The sequence below is a fragment of the Felis catus genome, chromosome A3 (assembly GCF_018350175.1).
Source record: "Felis catus isolate Fca126 chromosome A3, F.catus_Fca126_mat1.0, whole genome shotgun sequence".
NCBI lineage: Eukaryota > Metazoa > Chordata > Mammalia > Carnivora > Felidae > Felis > Felis catus.
Window position 1 is genome coordinate 49,161,965 of NC_058370.1, and position 18,782 is coordinate 49,180,746.

General features: G+C 46.7%; 1 protein-coding gene across 13 annotated transcripts in view; it reads left to right on the forward strand.

The window, feature by feature from the left end:
* SYNDIG1 (synapse differentiation inducing 1) overlaps positions 1–18,782 on the forward strand; it is a 179,724-nt gene that overhangs the window by 104,209 nt on the left and 56,733 nt on the right. For 12 of the 13 annotated variants that reach the window (XM_023251518.2, XM_045053947.1, XM_023251519.2 and 9 more), the window contains one exon: positions 7,051–7,188. The exons of the other annotated variant lie outside the window; for it this stretch is intronic. In XM_023251518.2, the coding sequence (XP_023107286.1) occupies positions 7,051–7,188 (138 nt within the window). The remainder of the gene's footprint in view (positions 1–7,050; positions 7,189–18,782) is intronic. 13 annotated transcript variants of the gene reach the window in all.

The following is an 18,782-nucleotide window of genomic DNA, read 5'->3' on the forward strand; positions in this document are numbered from 1 at the left end:
CCCAACAGGCACACAGAAAACAGTGGAGCTGTTTATGAATAGGCAGGGGGTTTGGGTCTGAGGGCTTCCACCCCTCCCCTGCCCTTCAGGAGGCCCCTGGCACACTGCATGAACTGCAGCATGGAAACACGCCCCCTCCCAATTAAGTGAAAATGATGCAACCTGCATTGTCATGCAAACTGTGATGTTCCTCCAGAGAATAAATGCATAGGTTGTCATTATTGGCGGAAAATTGAACATGTTGTGAAAAATACATATATATTAGGAAACCTTGTGTTTGTATTCATTGAACTTCCTGACCAATGGGGAGTTAATTAACAGAAAAAACGGAATTCCCAGGTTTTAGGAACTAGAGAGTGAAATGCATGTGATACATTACTGACATTGCACATAGTTTCATTGTCTGATGATGATGCAGGGCATGAGTTTGGGAGCGATGGCTATTGAGAGTTGCTGAGGGGAAATCTGGTCATACCTGCTTTGGGCTGTCTTCACTTGGGACACTAGGGAGCATGTGCTCCAAGCATCCCCTACTTGAAAGAGATTAGGGCAAAGGCCAAGGCTCTGGCTTCATAATCTGCTTTGCTCCTTGTCTGGTCTGATTCCCAAATTCTGAAGTCACAATTTCCTTGGCCCTCACCGAGCACCAGGAAGGGGTGACATACATGAACTTGGGATTCTTTCTGGGATTGTCTCTGCTCCTGTGAGGAAGAATACAATTGCTCCCATCCTAAGACCATGCCAGATGCTGCTGCTCTCCCTTAATAGTGCCCCAGGTTCCTGACACCCTAACCCTCTCACCCCCCTCCCTTCCCATCCCCCTTCCACCCCTCCTACACAGGCTTTTGAGGAAACCCCCAAACAGTGGAGTCCCTTCCACAATCTCCACCTGGGCCATCCAAATGTACCAACATGGTCCACAAACAAGCTCTTTCAAAGTGTCCCAGAGAGGCAGTTTCAGTGTTCAAGTATATTTTGTTGGTTTTTTTCTTGCCCCCATTGCACTGATATAGCAAATAATCTCTGTCTACAAGACAATTACTACCTAGTAGGAGAAACTAAATTACATGCCCAAAATAATTACCTAATAATTTAGGACAAAGTGTGTTTAGATACTAACATATTCTGTGTTACTGATCTGATTCCAGGTGTCTATATTCCTTGTCATCTGTAAGCTATGTGTACATTACACAGAATAAGTACTCAGCATGCATCTGTCGTTTTTATGTAATCTGATGTCAATACAGGAGAGGCCAGTGGACCTCAATGTGTCAGGGAAAGCCTGGTTCAGAGATGAGTTGACTGAATGATGAAGGGATTAGGGTCTTCCACAGACAAGTTGGCCATGGAAAACCCTTAAGTGGACACAGGTGGATCCCTGGGACACACCTGATAGTGCAGGTGAGGGTAGGTGGTCCCAGTTCTGGCCCTGCAAGGACTTCAGGAGTTAAAACCTAGCATTGACCTTGCCAACATAGCTCACTAGGAGCTATTTCCTCCTTTAGAAGTAGAAGCTTTGTTGGATATTGACTTTTCTGGGGTATCAAAGGCACTCACCCATACTTCACTCCTCTCATATAGGCAGGGGATCTCACAATCCATGCTGGCTCCAAGACCATAGAACATTGGGTGTGCCTCTTACAGACACACGGAGGTTGAGGGAGCTGTGTCCATCTGCCTACATCCTCATAGTGGCTTATCCTTATCATCAGCTGTCCTAAGACAGCCTTGAACCTGACCGTGTCATCATTCTCCCCCACCTTCCCTGTGGTCTCACCTAAATGGATGGTTAGGATATGCATTCTGGAGGGCACTAGGGAAGGCACTTCCAGTGGAGAAGGAGAGGAGACAAGGTAGAGCAAATCCCCTGGTTACTCCAGTGCACTCTGGGCAAACTGTGGGAGTTTTGCTGCTTCAGCTGGTACTGTCCATGTTGGCTTCATGTACATGTGAATTCTTTCTTTCAGCACATGTGCTTTGGGTGCCTACTATGTGCAAGACACTGTTCTGGGCACATAGGGTGCAGCTGTGACCAAAACATGCAAAATTGTCTGCCTTCTTAGTACTTAGAGGAAGAGAGACAGTAAACAAACTAGTGCCATCTGTAGTGCAAAGGAGACAGGTAAGGGGATAGTAATGGGGGACAGCAGTGACAGCCTTATGGGGTATCTGGGAAAGGCTATAATGACAAGTGACATTTGAGAAAAGCCCCAGATGAAGTTGGGAAGCCAGTCATATGTGTCTCTGGGGTAGAGAATTCTAGGCTGAGAGAACAGCAAGTGCAAAACCCTGAGGCATTTTGCAGGAATATCAGAGTGTTGCCTGTGGGTGGAGGACAATGAAGTCAAACTTAATAGGGGTCAGATCCTAGAAGACAGTGTTGTCCAATAGAATTTTCTGAGATACTGCAAATGTTCTACATCTGTGCTCAGTGTGATAGGCATTAACTACCTGTGGCAGCCGAATACTTGGAATGTGGTAGTTTGGCTGAGGAACTAATTGTTGGGTGTGTTTGATTTTAGGTAATTCAAGTTTAAATAGATCCATGTGGCTATGGCTGCCATGCTAGTCAACACAGAGGAGTGTCATGGGCTGCTCTGAGGGCTCTGGTCTTGACCCTCAGTGAGATAAGGCCGAGGGACCAGTGGCAAGGTCAGGTCTGACCTGTGTCTCAGTGAGTGAGCTCAGGTGTTGTGTTGAGCTCCAGTCCTGATCCAGCAGCTGCTCTTCAGGCTACAGGCCCATGTTATGTGATTTCTCTGTACCTAGTCTCACTGAAACCATAGTCCACAGGGTTCTAAGTGAGGATGAAGGAATGGTGGAAGCTCCCGCACATGTTAGCACATCCGCACCTTGATAATTTTCATTGTTAAATGAACTTACTTAGTATAGAAAAATTCTAAAACCCAGAAATGCAGAGAGAAAAAAAAATAACCAATATCCTGGCCATCCAGAAGCACATTCTGACATCCTGGAGGGATATGACTTATTCCACTTTCTACTCTAGTTTTTCACTTAAGTTCTTATAAACATCTTTCTAAGGAAATAAACATTTATATTATCATTTTCCATGATTATATAGATTTCTTTTTTTCTCCTTTTGAAATCTTTTTTCCATGATTATATAGAATTATACGTAGAATTATTTTGTAATTTTGGTGTTTTTAAACAGTGCTGTCAGGAACACTCTAGAACCAACCCCCTACATGCCTGGAAAGTAAGCCTCCATGGGGAACCCTGCATTCAAGCCGCCCAAGGCCTGCTGCTGTACCATCCTGCTCAGTGCACCTACACTCTCTCCTTGGGGCCACGTGGAGCTGCACTGCAGATGAGCAAGCTATACCTGGGGGTGGGGGAGGGGAGGCAGTGTGAGACCCAGAGGGGGTGGGCAGGGGATGTGGGAGGCCTTGAGTGACACCAAGTGACATGGCTGAGCCCAGCTTTGCATCCCTAAGATGCATCCTCACAGCCCAGACTCACATAGCTGAGTGAATCGTTATGTGCAAAACACTGGGCATTGTGCCTGGCATTATGATTGTTTTATTGAAGTATCCTAAGGAAAAGAAAAAAAAAAAACAAGGGGACAACTTCTGAGTGGAGGTGGTAGAAATGGGCAGAGAATGGGTCCTTTGTGTGGGGCACCAGTGGGCCAGCAAGGCACAGCAGAGGGACCAAGCAGCCCCTTCCTCTGCCCACCCAGCATTGGCTGCCTCAGAAGGGGCGTCTGCAGGAATTGTAAGTCCCCTTGGAATGCTTTTAGTCTGCCTTGCAATTCTCCAATCTGATGACCCATGAAAAGGATTTTTAGAAGCAGCTGCTGTGCATGATGAATTTCTTGGTACTGGTGGTTGTGTGTTTTCCCTATTTGGTTTATTGGTATTTATGCAGCCTTGCCCAGGCTGGACTCATCTCCTCTCCTCTCCTCCCTGTTTAATGGCAAGATGTCCATGGCTGCTTATACCCACAGAACAGCCGCCGGTGGAAGACAGAACATAAAATGAACTGGGCTGTTTTTGTCTGCCCTGTAATTTGTCTGAATCTTTAAAATCTATTTTGATCAAAATTGACTAATTACTTTGGTACCGTGTAGCCACAACTTTGCAATTTACAGAGTGTGGTTCCCTTATGCTTCTAAATAAAAGTCTGTGAAGATGTTGGGGGAGTGCCCTGAAATTTAATTCTTTGCTTCATGGGGATAGCAGTGTAATTCTAAGCAGGTTCTAAAAATAGAAGCCAGAGCTCAGCGTACCTGTGTGGTCTGCAGCAACAATTCACATGCTCTGGCAACGTGATTGAGAAGGCTCTTACTGGCCACTACTGCCACTGGCCATCCCACTGCTGCCATCAAACATATCAGTCCAGAAGCAGTCATTGTAATCACTGGGGCAGGCGAGGCAGAAAAGACATCTCACATTTGCGCAAGAAGCAAATTTAGCCAAAATGGGGTTTGAGTTAAGCGAAGTGGTTACTGCCCAGCACAGTTTACAGTATAGAGTTCTGGAAGGAGTGGCCACTGACTGGGCAGTTCTGTGATTTGGCAAGGCTTTTAGCTCTCAGAGCCCAGCTTTGTCCTTCATAAAATAAAAAGAACAACAACAACAAAAATAGTAACAACACTTATTTCCACAGTTGCTGTGAGAATCCAGAGTACTGGTATATAAAACTCTTAGTAAAATAAAACAAACAAGAAGTCCCACAAAAGCCAAAAAACTAAAATACTCATAGACAAAGTTGTTGGTTGTGTGCAAGCATATCCACCTGCAGCACGCTGACTCATTGGTGTGAAGATTATTAGCTCAGGGTCTTGGTTGAGGGCTGGAAAAAGTGGCTGTCCTTTTATCCCTGGTCCTCTACTTCTCTCAGGGGCTCTCTGCTCACGAGTTGCCCTGGGATTGTCACTGTAGGTGCCTCCCTTCCCAGAGATCACCAGCATCTCATGCAAAGGCCCATTCATGGTATGGCTCAGCCACATACACAGTGCTGACAGCCAACTCCTGTTTCCAAAGTGAAGGTCTGGAGGCCAAGCATTGTCTGGAGATGTACAGCTGTGAAGACACTCAGGCTCTGCCTAAAACATTGCACATCCTTCATTCAGATCAAAGATATCGGCATCCCAGCAGGTACATCTCTCCCTGGCTAGCCCTCTGGGCCCAGGTCTCACCCATGAATTGTGCATTCCTGGGGCTGCTCAGTGCCCTCCCCAGACAGACATAAGGACAGTGATTTTCATTTCCCGTCATTGTTTAGGAGACCGCATGGAAAGCAGTGCTGCAGAGTGAAAAGAATAGAATTTCACAGACAGGGCTCTATGGAGGAGAAGCCATACAGTCCCAAACTCACGGAGGGGATGTTGCCCCAGTGGCAGGTGACTCCCCAGGGCAGAGAGCCTGCCTAGTGGAAAGGAGCCAGCCCTCTGTGAGAAGTGATGCCTTCCAGTCCTTGACCCGCCGGGGTGTGTAGGTGTGTGCGCATATGTGAGAGTGTGTCCACACCCACTGTCTAGCGCATCACCCACTTCAGTCACAGGCCCTCTGGAGAAGGTCCTTGTTTGTGATTTGAATGAGATCATCAGAATTTGCCTGTTCTTCAACTACATAGAAACAGAGTCCTAACGTGAAGTTTCCATTAGTTCCCTGCAGCTCCTCGTCTGTCTGCACGCTGACTAGAGGCTCTGATTGGCAGTGATATGTGCATTTAGTTAACCAAGAGAAGGACCATGGTCCCACGTGGGCTTTGTGTGTGCATGCGAATGTCAGGGGAGGCACATGGGGGCACTGCTGGAGGTGGACCGGGCAGCGATGCCAGCAGCACAGCGCTCACATGGGGTATCCACCGGAGTGTTTGGTGCCTCAGGTCACTGCCTGCCCCTAAAGCCACCTGAGGAAGTAGCCAGCATGGCTGCATTGAGCACTGAATGTCTCCAGCCTGCATCCAGAGGCTGCATGTTTAACAACCTCTGTCTCTGGCAAAGAGAGTGAGGAAGCTAATGACCCTCTTTCAGAAAGAAATGCTCCATTTCTTTTTTAGGAAACAAAATCTGGAGTAAAATGAGATTTTATCTTTGCATAAAATAAGCAGTTAGAGAGGCTGGCCTTGGATTTTGGATGAGTCAGCGTGAGTGTGCCATGTTTTGATGAGGAGAGAAAATTCATGATGGGGGCCCAGCAAATGGAATAACCAATTAGGCAAAAAGCATCCTCTAGTCATAACATCTAGACCTGGAGGTGCTGGCAGGACAGCAGCCATTTAGTGCGTGGAGCTAGTAGTGAGATTTTCTGCAGGGAGGTTTGGTCCATGGCTGTCATTGCTTAGTGACAGCCATGTCACTGTCTTGGATGGAGACACATCCAAGTGTGTCTTGGATGGAGTCTTCCATGGATTTTTACAAAGCCCTGTGCCAGTCCCTGACCCCCTACCTCAGGCTCCCTAGGAGGCTCTGGCAGGCCTGTGCTGAGCTCACAGGCCCACTAAGTGGGCTCATCACAGAGAAGCTTCCAAACAAAGCAGCCATCAGCTCCTCTGGAGACAGCACTTTCACCCGGGGTTGACACCAGGCCCAGCAGTGTCCTAACTCAGATCAAATCTAGGGAAATGAAGGAGGCTCAGAGACGGTGTCCCCTTGCCCAACACCAGCCCTCCTTGTCCTATAAACCTGTTTGAAGTCTTAGAATAAAGAGAGGAGTCCCATCCTTGTGTGGCCTTCTGAGAGTGCCTGTCCCATCCTCGCATAGATTAAAACTTTATCCCCACTGTGTGTCACTAGGTCCCAAAGATCTGTGAAATAATGGGCTTCTGTAGGATTTGATCTTCAATGGAACGACTCAAGAGCCAAGTACTTAGTATTTTTTTCTTTTGTTCTTGATAAGGATCTCCTCAACTGGGGGCTTCCTTTCTTGGGGGAAGTCTACTTGTAGGCAATAACAACAGTGACCTTCCCAGAGGGGCTTTCTCCATTCCAGACTCAGCACCCATGTCTAGGGGCATCGTACAGTGATTCCACTAGTGATGCTCTCTTCTTCTGTACCATCCCTGTCCTCTTCTGTCTTGCAGAGTGACTACTCGAGTGACACAGAGAGTGAGGACAACTTCCTCATGATGCCCCCAAGGGACCACCTGGGCCTCAGCGTCTTCTCCATGCTCTGCTGCTTCTGGCCTTTGGGCATTGCAGCCTTCTACTTGTCCCACGAGGTAAGCCTGTCTCTGTTGGCCACACACACAGCCTACCTGGGTCACTGAGGAGGAGAGCCCGAGAAGCCTGTTCAGCTCTTGCTATCTGAGGGGCCTGCAGTTTATAGTTGGAGGACAGACCCATGAGGGAGGCCATGGGCCTCACCTCAGGCTGCTGGGACTGGTGAGTGCTGGAGTCTTCTGCTGCTTTTTACAAATCTGGGACCGAAGCTGCCTGTGAGCGGGCGCCTGGGTTGTGCCAGCAGGACCGACCCAGCACTGAGAGACGCTGTGCCCAGGGCAAGGACAGCAGGTGAGGAGTGGTTCTGTCTGTGACAGGCTCATTCATATAAAACAGGTTATAGTGTCTGCCGCCTGTACTTCAGTACTCCTCAGCTGAAGTTCGGTGAGAGGAATGGCCCATCACAGGGTGAATCACGCCCTCCCTCCTCCAGTGTGAAGGTTTCTGGAGGCATTGGTTCCCAGGTCTTTTTCATGCAAAGCATTTGCCCTGTTGTGCCTTCATGGAAGCCAGGCTTTGGAAGATGTTCTCTAGCAAATGAAGACTATTCATGCAGAAACAGTTTCCGTTCCCATTTTTATTAATCAAATTGACACATACCTGCCAGTTACAGTGTGTTTCAGTGTTACCACACCCAAAACCTCAGCCCAGCCCAACCAGAGGAAGACAAGGTGGCTCCCTGGGTCGGCAAGGTGGAGAGTGTGGTGCCCACACTCATGTGTGTCCTCTGGGTGCGCAGCGCTCAGGGCTTCCTCTCCAGCATCCAGTGTTCTGGAGCTCAGGCTGAAAACAGCAGATTCAGGCAGGCTTGGTGTCTGAAACATTTATTTCTCCTGGCTTGAAAACAGGTGTCCTGGCTGACCCCAGCATGGCCTCTCACTGCTTCTTACTGGTTTCTGTGTTGATCTCATTTTGTTTGGGGAGAGAAGAGTCCCTTGATACGTTGTCCTTTCTCCCTTCCCCCTTTCATGACATCACAGAGGAACAGGGGAGAGCAGTGGACCAGCTAATAATGCTGGAGCCCCTGAAAGCAGGTGCTTCTTAACAGGAACTCTCAAGAGGCCCTTCCAGGCAGGGATGAGGCAGAGCCCTGCTCAGTCAGCCCTGCTCTGCTGTCCTGGTTCTAAAGGATAATGGGGCAGTGGGGGGTATGTTGGCAGCCAGTCCCGCACTGCTGCGGTTGGGCTAAGTGGCTGTTCCATATTGTTCCAGCTTGGCCTGGAAGGTCTGTCTGAGCTTCACTTTTGTGAGTTTATCCCACAAATGCCAAAGACCCCCTTCTCTGGGGGAACAGGCATGGGACAGGAAGCAAGACTCCAGGTCTGGCAGAGGTCAGCCTGGCTATGGGGCAGAGTCAGGTCTAGGTATACCCAGACCCCAGGAAGGGGACATGGGCACTACATGGGCTAAGGACACACAGTGGGACCTGGAGAAAAGCATGTGGACAGATGCCCTCTGTGTGTAGAACATAGAGCCTGCCTGCTCCTGTGTAAACTGCACTCTGAACCTGGGTTAGCATGCTACAAATAGGCCATGATAGTTTCACTAAGAAAAGGAAGGTCAGGAGGGCAGAGCAAAGAGAAACAGCTTCTCACACATCACAGGCCATTCAGATTTTCCCTTAAGCTCAACTTAAGCCCTCCCCCCATATCCCAGTCCTGCTACCTGCAGTGGTGAGGCAGGGTGGGTCACTCCCAGTCTCCTGGGTCAACCCTGCCAAGAAAGCCCTTTACCTACCTGGCTGGGAGGTGGGGGGAGTACTCAGAGCTATATTTTGGTTGCCAAATTTTAGATGGGGACAGATGTGTTCAAAGGGACAACATCCAACATTGACATAAACATGTAGGCAGGGTGCTGGATGAAATGAGCACCGAGTAAATGGCTGGGCACAGGGAAAGGAGGGAGAGGCTGCCCCTGTCTTGGCTGCTCCACATCCTGGGTGAGGCCCCCGTCTCCGGAGCAGGGCAAGCTGTGCACAGCACCTTTGTCTGAAAAACCGAGGCCACAGTTGCCAAGGCTGGCATTTAGATCCTTTCTTGAAGAGTAATTTTATTCTCCACACCTTAAGAACCTCTTACTTGGGCCTGATGCATCAGACGTTTAATACCTTCAGTGGTAAAGACGATTCTGAGTATTTGTTTAATAGTGAATGTGAAATATAGTGTCTATGGAGGCCTCTGCTCACACTGCTCTGAGGTGAAGAGCAGACATTGTTGAGGAGTTTAGGGGTTTCCTGCAGCACTGGAATTAGAAGAGGGTTTCCAGGGGATCCCGGGCTTTCAGTCCCCCTTTTCATTATGCTGTGAGCATGGATTTCCTTCAGGGGAACCCCAACAGAGAAGAGGTGCCACATTTCATAGAGAACTCTGCAGGTGAGTGCCCTTCACAAGGCCTGTGTCCAGATCCTTCTCCCTGGGCTGAGACCCATGCCCACAAAGCTCACTGCTTATAGCCCACAGCTGTGGCACTTTGGGGCTTTCCTGCAGACCTGGGAGACAACCAGCCTGGGCACACAGCACTCCAGTCCAGCCATCAGGCTGCCGGGCATTCTGTTTGTGTGTCTTCGGCCCAACTGCAGACACAAAGTCTGCAGCAGGCATTGGAGGGGAGCTGCCAAGGGGAGAGCACTCGGCTCGCAGTAGAACAGACACACTCCGAGAGTCATTACACTAAATTAAATCAGTGCTTTCCTGGGCAAGGCCAGCTGGGAGCTCTCCCTGGGGCACTGGAGAGAGGAGAGCCCAGAGCCGGTTTCTGCAGGGTCCTTTGTTGGTGGCCATAGGCACCTCCTGCTGCCCTCAGGGGCTGGGGGGCTGGGATGGTGATGTCAGAGTGGAGCAAACAGCCTATCTATGAAGCCAGGAGACCTCTAGGTTCCAAACGCTGGTTCACAAGGAAATCTTTGACATCTAAGTGTGACTTAGGGTATTTTTTTTCTTTTTATCATAGATCATACCTCAGCGTAGTCACTGACAATTAGATGATGTCTGTACATTGTCAAAATATGCACTCAATGGACTACTCAGTAACATGTGAGTCCATTCCAGGAAAACACAACAAAGCAAATCTCAGTGGTTAGATGACATAGAGCAGTGGGGAGGAGAATTAATAGGATCCCTGGACTTACAAAACCCAGTTTATTTTTTTTTTTTCTGCCTTATTCCGGCTGGGTCCAGGTCAGCAGGCAACTTTGCCAGGCCTGTTTCCTGATCCATAAAACAGTATTGAAATAACCTACAGCATGCAGCTAGCTGAGTCAGCGAAGTGAAGTTAGAGAGAAAGTCCCCAGAAGGTTCCTGCAAAGAAGCAGGTGCTGATCATGCTCTACTGGAAATCCCACTTGTCTGTATACATGTGGGTCTCTAGGTGAAGGGATACCTGGAAGGAGACAGGATATTTTCTCAACAGTTTTTATAATTAAAAAGGTGTTAATTAAGTACCAGTAACAATAGTACTGAAAGTGTTAGTAAAGCAGGTGACATCTGCTGAGCACCTATTAAATCCTATGTTAAATACTGCACACCTGGCTGCTTGGGGAGTGGTCCTGACCAGCAGCATCAACAAACCCAGAGCTGTCAAAAATGCACACTGTCTGGCCCCAGCACAGACCTGCTTGATCAGAGCATCTGGGGGTAGAGCCCACGAATCTGCATTTGAACATAGGAAGACTGTGAGGCAGCAGTACCATCATATGGTACCCACTCTGCGGGTCATAAAACCAGGGTCCAGTGAAGTCAGATGGTGTCCTAAGGCCAAAGGTGGCTGACAGTGAGCTGGGATTACCAGAATGGCCTGGCTCGGAGCCACCTTTGGAAGAGGCAGCTGGCGGGGCCTGATCAGGAAGGAGGGCTCGATGTGGAGGCCAGTGGGGGGATGAGCATGGCATTCATCACAACCTTATTTTACTCCAGCAACATTAATTGTTTGATCCAGCCCCCAATGCAAGCAGATTTTGTAAACCAGTTTATAGAGGGGAAAGTGTTGTATGCAATTTTGGCAGATTCGTCTAGGAACTAATGCTTCTCAATGATGTGGAGGATGGAAATGAATCCATAATTTGCCAAGTGACTGCTGTGAGCTACTTATTGCACACACTTTTTCTTATTTAACCTTTGCAATGAGTCTGAAAGGTGGACAGTTATTATCCTCACTTTGTGGATGACAAAACTGAAGTTTCAATGGATTAAATGACAGATAGAAATCAGAGAGGTAGCAAGTATGGGTACATGATGCAAATATCAGTATTTCTAACCCTTAAAATGCAATCTTCTACAACAGAATATTGACTTTTATCTGTTAGCAGACAAAATTAGAAGCACAGGACTTGCTTCTAAATCCACCATCCCTCACCCCACTTATAGCAGGGTAAAGTGAGAAAGACACATCCACTCTAGTGGACCCTCAGTGCCTCACTCAGTCCCATGGGGCAGGTGCTAACGAGGCAGAGGCTGGGGGCCCTCCCCAAGGAGTCCTTGGATCTGGGCTCAAGTGCTGGGCAGGCCGGAGGTTTGTATGTGCTGCGTCTGCTGCAAATGTCTCCTGAATTCGAGTATTTATTATGTCTTGATTTCATTTCATTTCATAAAATGTTTCTTTCTTTTACTAACTGAAATATCATAACAGTAATTAAATGAAAAATGGGTATTAAGAATAAGATTATGAATCTTATGAATAGCACCAGCAAAGGGAATTGGACAAATTAGGGGGAGGAAAGAGGAATCTCTTTATAGTATAAAACCAAGAAGAACGAGAGTCCAACCTGGCATATGATAGTGCCCTTAAAATCCAGTCATTCATCTGACATTTATTGAGCTCCTACTATGTGCCAGGCCATCCTCTGGGTGCAGGGATATAGCAGTGACCAAAACAGAACTCCAGCTTCACAGAACTGACATTCTCATGATGAGAAGCAAAGAACATACAAAAGTAAACTTATAGCATATCCAATAGTGTTATGTTATAAAAGAGAAAAATTAAGTTGGAAATGGATATGGGCATACATTTATAATTAGGCTGGCCATGGAAGGACTTGCTGAGGGGGTGACATTTAATAATGAAACTACAGGCTGATCCATGAAGATCACTTGAGGAAGAGCTTCTGGGCAGAGGGACAGCCAGTGCAAAGGCCCTGAGTGAGGAACATGCCTGGTACATACAGGGAATGATTTGGAAGCCAGTGTGGCTGCAGCAGGTGACCTTTGATTGTGGAAGAGTAAATAAGACAAGAGAGGGGTGAGGTGGGGCAGAGCCCACAGGGCCTTTTAGGTTGTAACAGTGACTTGGGCTTTTTCTTTGGGCTGAGAAGCCACTGGGATGTTTGAGCAGAGGAAAGACACCATGTGTCTACACTCTATCAGGGGAGCATGTGGAACATAAGGATAGGAGACACCATGTTGGAGTCTGGTATAACCATCCAGGAGTAGACCATCCAGTAGTGATCTGGACCACTGTCATGGTTGGGAATTTAGTGAGAGGTAGAGACACCAGGATGGCTTTTGGAAGAATGACCAACAGATTTCAGTTGTGGGTGTGAGACAGAGAGAAGGGAAGGAACTACTGGATGATGGGTTCCACTGGCTGGGGGGACACGCTGGCTGTGTGCCACAGGAGCAGATGGAACCAGACTTTGACCCTGTCAGGTTTTCAGTGCCTGCTGGCATCCAAGTGGAGACACTAAGAAGGCAGCTTGTTGTGTGCTGCCTTCTGTGAATTTGGGATTCAAGAGAGAAGTCTGGGCTGGGGACGGGAATGGAGGATGAGGTCTAAACATTGAGGTCTCAGCAATGAGGAGGCTGGTGGCAGCATTGGCAAGAGCAGTTTCCAGAGTGCTGGAAGTGAAAGGCTATGTCTGTGGGCTCAAGAGGGAACAGGAAAGAACAATCCTTGAGCTGTGCTGCTGGGAACTAGAATGGCAGGCACTGTGCAGGGGGCATGGGAGGTGGTCATGGGTGCTGGGGATGTTCCATTTCTTGACCCAGGTGCTAGTTACACACTTGCCAGTATTCCCACAAAGGTAAAGCTCAGTAAGTGAAAACTGGTCACTTATTAAGCATTGCATTTAATGATTTGTGCACCTTTCTGTAGGTATATTTTAACCAAAAAAAAAATTTTTTAAGATTATGGGAACAAAGCCATTGGATATGCATCAAGTTATCTTTTTTGAAGAAATTTGCTATAAACAGAAAGAGAAAGGGGGAATAGTTAATAGGAGAGGTCATGTTAAGAAAAGTTATTCTAAGTGGAAGAAATCATAGCACATCTGTATGCTGAAGAACATGATCCAACAGAGAGGGGAAATTGACTTGGCACTCGAGGGGAAGGGGGAGCTGGTGAAAGAGAATTTCTGGAGAGATGATCTTGAGTGGATAGGCAGAGTAAGTGGAAGCAGTTGTCTTTCTTTGAAAAAAATATTTATTTATTTTGAGAGAGACAGAGACAGCACAAGTAAGGGAGGGGCAGAGAGAGAAGGAGATGGAGAATACCAAGTAGGTTCTTCTGTGAGCGCAGAGCCTGATGCAAGGCTTGAAGCCACAAAACTGTGAGATCATGACCTGAGCCAAAACCAAGAGTCGGACACTTAACCTACTGAGCCATCCAGTCACCCCGAAGCAGTTGTTGCCTTTAAGAGTTCCCTAGTTCATGCAGAGCCAAGGAGGCAGGTGGGGTGCAGAGCCCTCATCTTAGGACTCCAGGTTCCTGAGTTGCACAGGAAGCTCCTAAGGTAGCAAGGGTTGAAGTCCTAGAAGGAAGGAGGAGCTGAGGGCCATGGAGAGCATGCAGGATTGTGGCCCCTGATGCCCCTGTGCATGTCTTGGCAGCAAGACCCTCTGCAGGGCTCCCCTGCCTAATTCTTTGGGGCCCAGGCAGAGGGGATGCACCAGGGCTGCCAACTTGCCTGAAGAAGACCACAAGCAAGGGATTCAGGGACTCAGTACATAGGCAAAGGAGTAGGTGTGAGGATGGGCTGCAGAATTTGGACAAAATAAGAAGGGAAGGAAGGATTCGAGGGCAGTGGGGGGTGGGCAGTGATAAGTGCCCTAGTACTACACATTTGCTATGCTCAGGCACTATGCCCTCACTCACTCCCTGTGCCTCTGAGGAGAATCCTCCTGTCCCCATTTTCAGGTGATAAAATAGGCCCAGAGAAATCAAGTAGGTCACATCTCCAGGGGCAGAACCAGGATCAGCCCCCAGCCCCTCACCCAACATCACTGTCCAGGTTGCTGCTCAGTAATTATGTACTTGATTAATGATTCCACCCAAATAGCACTCAAGTGTTAGAGAAACTCTGGGCCTTGCTTTAGACATTATGAATACTCATATAGGGGAAAATATCTAAGTCTTAGATCTTTTCCTCTTGTTTTCTCAGTGAAATAACAACCCTGATTATAGCTCCTAGGGATATGCCTGTCCTTCCCCCATCTGACTCCAGTAGGACTGATAATATTAAATTATAGGAGAGAACAAAGCAGTCCTGAGTAATAATATATACTAAAGGTACTTGTTCTTTTTCCTGAATTTGACTTTCTCTAGCAGAGTAGAAACATAAGTCAAGTACACTGCAGGCTGTCTTCTTCCCTCTGAATAAGTGGCTGTACAAATTCTGCAAAGGTGGAGGGAGACAATTATGGCATTTGGGGTGTGAAAACCTGTCAGTCAGAGAAGCCCTGATAGAAGACATGGGGAACATCTTTACTGTCCAATGGGAATTAAATGCTTCCCTCCTGAATCTCCACCTTGGATGTTAACACTAATTGATTATGGCTTATTTGTAGGATTCTTGACAATGTTTTCACCCAATTTCCCAGAAAGAACCCAAACTTTTCTGTAGTCACTCAAGACATTGTGCCACTCAAAGAGAGTGAGGGAATGGTTTCCTTGGAGATTGCCAAATAATGCCATTTTCTGGATTTGCTGTTGTAGTTGGTTCTTGAGCCACCACATTATTGGTACTAAAAAGAACCAACCCATGGGGCCATTGGGACATTGGGCCATAGATGACTTGCCCCATCTTCCTATGTATTGATATGGAAAGAACAAACTGATCTTCTCTTAGAAAAATGTGATATTGGTAAGATGATTTGAAAATAGGGAGCAGGAAACTGTTAGGGACTTCTGCTCATTACCTAGACTTTTGATGTCTTGCAGCTGGAATAACTCGTGTGTGTGTGTGTGTGTGTGTGTGTGTGTGTGTGTGTTTATTTTGCTAAGAGCAACTTGGAGAGATGATTAAATGTGAAGAAATCTTTTTCCTTGCAACATTGCTTCTTCACAGCACCCACATATGTGTTTTTCTACATGAGGTTTCTGAGTCCTTGCCCTTCCCCCAAGTCACCCTCAGATGTCAATGACCATCAACTGGACACCTTCACATTTATGTGGTTAGTCTGTGTGCCAACGACAGGGGTGTCACTCACTGCCCACAGGTGTTGTGACTTGTGCAAGAGGCAAAGGAGCATCTGACTTTGAGCATCTGCTATTCTTGTTGCTGAGGTGCAGAGCTTCCTGGCACCACAGAGAGGTACATGCAGTGTCTGGGGGTGCTGAGGCAATGGGATTATTTCCTCCATGGGGGATCAGGGAAGAGATGGACCCTAAATTTCCTCCTCCTTCCTTCCTTACCCCCAGCCTACCACTCAAATCCTTCTCATGGTCTTCCACAATGCATTCAGAGGAGCTGTCTTGGCAGCACTGCTCAGGAGACAGATGATGGATATCCACTATGCATTTGTCTGCAGCTAAAAGTGCAAGCTAAGAAGGAAGAAATAGTGTGAGCACAAGAGATTCTGTCTTTATATTATGGGAAGGGCTGCATGTGCTTTTCCTTATTTCTGTTCTAATATTTCAGAACACATTTTACCTCCCCAGGGACTGCCCCATTCCATGTTATGTATGATTGTGAAAGAGCTATAGTTATTACAGAGTGTACAAATTTTGGCCTTATTCATCAGGAGCTGCTGGGCTGGGAGAGGGAGAGCCCTAGCTGCAGTGGCTGAGTGTGGCCCTGGCCCAGCCTGTGGGGGCTGGGACGGGGGTCACTGCCTCCCCTGTGGGACCCTAGGAGATGCCTAACGCCATAGCAGCAGACTAATGAGCACCAAGAATAAAGATTTGCCAGCCTCTTGGACTTTCCCTAGGCTCCCTAGAACATGGAACCTGCAGCAAGGTTGGGGTTCTAATGCTTTATTTGGAGGTACAACCCCAGGTCAATGAAAGTGAAGGGAAATGGAAATGGTGCATGGAAGGGAAGAAAGAAATGCAAGTGGGTGCCTTACCATGCTGGCCACCACCTCCCAGTGGAGGAATGCTGGCTGCTCAGCACTCAGGACCTCTCTGGCAGGGGCCACTGGAGAGGGAACTTCGTCCTGCTCCCATGGCCCTGCACAGGTAGAGTGATGTGCCTGCCTGGGATGTAGTGGAGGAGAGGCCTGGGGCAGAGGAGGCAGTGACCAGCCAGAGGCAGGAGCCTGAGGGGCTCTGAGACACAGGAGATGTGTCTCATGTCTCTCCTCCTGAAAGCACTGAGCTAATCACCTGGCATCCAGCAACCTGAAGCTTTAGCTCCTGTTATCCTCCAAGGACTGCCCCTCCTCCAAGGACACAGGAGTATTGAAAACGTAGCAGGAACACTTGTGGCCCAAACCAGACCCACACCAAAAGTAAAGTGTAATAAGTAATAAGGTAACATCCAACCTTTATTCTTTACAAGGCAAGAGCAGCAACACTCCATAGAACCAGAACTACAGTAAGAGCATTGCCTTAAATTTGAGCTGGGAAGTGTGCAAAGTACTTTATGGGCACCTAATTATTACAATGGCCCTATTAAATGAGGTACCAGTATTATCACCATTTCACAGATGAAAAAGGTGGGTAGACCCTGTTCACATCAGGGTATGTGCTATTTATGAATCCTTCAGATACACTCAGAGCCACTTCAGAACAAGTTTACAGTGGATCACCTTTCATCCTCATGAGGACCACTGGCTGAGAGGCAGTTTCCCTCTGGCCCCACAAGTGAGGAAGCTGAAGCTCAACAAGGCTGTTTAACTTATTCAGGATCACACAGCAGGTTAACTGCACAGTAGCGTGGGGCTCATGGGGGTGAGGTCCCAAGGAAACACCGCAATACCAGTAAAGTCCCTCTGTGCCCACCTTTGGCTCCTAGAAGTTCTAATACAGTCTCATCTATGATCACTTTTTGTTTTCAATTTAAGGCAGATTGATTTGGGTTTATAACTTTTCTCTTGTAGAAATTGTTTTTTATTAACTTTCTTATCAGTCCCCTTTTGTCCTTTCAACAAAGAGCCAGTTTGTGGCTTCAAAATTAATCCCATGGTCATTTGTTGGAAGAATCAGTCAAATGATTTCTTTTTTATGTCTTCAGTTTTTAAAATGTTGCACTCTCCAGATGTGGGATATATTGTTATACATTTTTTAAAGTCAGAAAAACAGAAAGGGACTGGAAAGAAAATAACCCCCCAAATAGGCAATGACTGGCTTTTCTATCCTTTCCACACATGTGTTTTTATTTGTTTGCATTGTTGGTTTTTTGTGTGTTGTGTTTTTTTTTTAATATTTTATTTTTAAGTAGTCTCTATCTCCAATGTGGGGCTCAAACCCACAACCTGAGTTCAAGAGCTTCATGTTCTATCCACTGAGCCAGCCAGCTACTCCTATTTGTGTGTTTGTTTTAACACCATTAATCTGAAGATGATCTTTCAATCCAATTTTAGTTTGAAAATAATACTCACACACATAATTGTATAGCTTAACAAATTATTATAAAACACACAGCCAAGTAACCATCACCTAGGTCAAGAAATAGAATATCCAGTGTCCTCTGCCATACTGCCTCCTGATCACCACCCCTGTCCTCACCAGTGAGCACTGTGGAGACTTCCACAGGACTCACTTCTTTGAATACCTTTATGATATTACCCCCTGAGCTTGCATCCCCAAGCCCTCATTGCTTTATCTTTCCTGACTGGACTTGCAAGGGTTACACTGAATATAAGTGACATTCTTATCATGTCTTGGGTATCTAAGGGGACATTTCCAACCTTAATAGTACATGGAACCTTCCATATACCTTATTATTTGATCAAGAAAGGATGTTGAATTTCTCAAAGGCTTTTTGTGCAAATGAAACCTATGTGAATGTTTTCCTTCAATCTACAATGAGAGGAGTTGCATTGGCTGATTCGAAAATGTTAAACCGACCTTGCATTTTCTTTCTTTTCTCTGAAAGTTTATATAAAACTGAAATTATTTAGTTGTTGAACCTTTTATGGCACTCACTGTTGGTGTCACCTTGGACTGGAGCTTTCTTTATAGGGAGATTTTTAATTACTAATTGAATGTATTTAATATTGATAAGTCTAATTAATTTGCATTTGGGTACATTGTATTTTTCTAGAATTTTGTCAGTTTCATCTAAATCATCAGTTTTATAAATCTCAAATTATAAATTTGGGCCTTTCTTATTTCCTTTTTAAATATAAATATAAGGGTAGATAGACAGATATAGATACCACCAAGAAGACATTATTGTTACCATCTTATATTGTTAGTATCTATCTGCATATACTTGCAA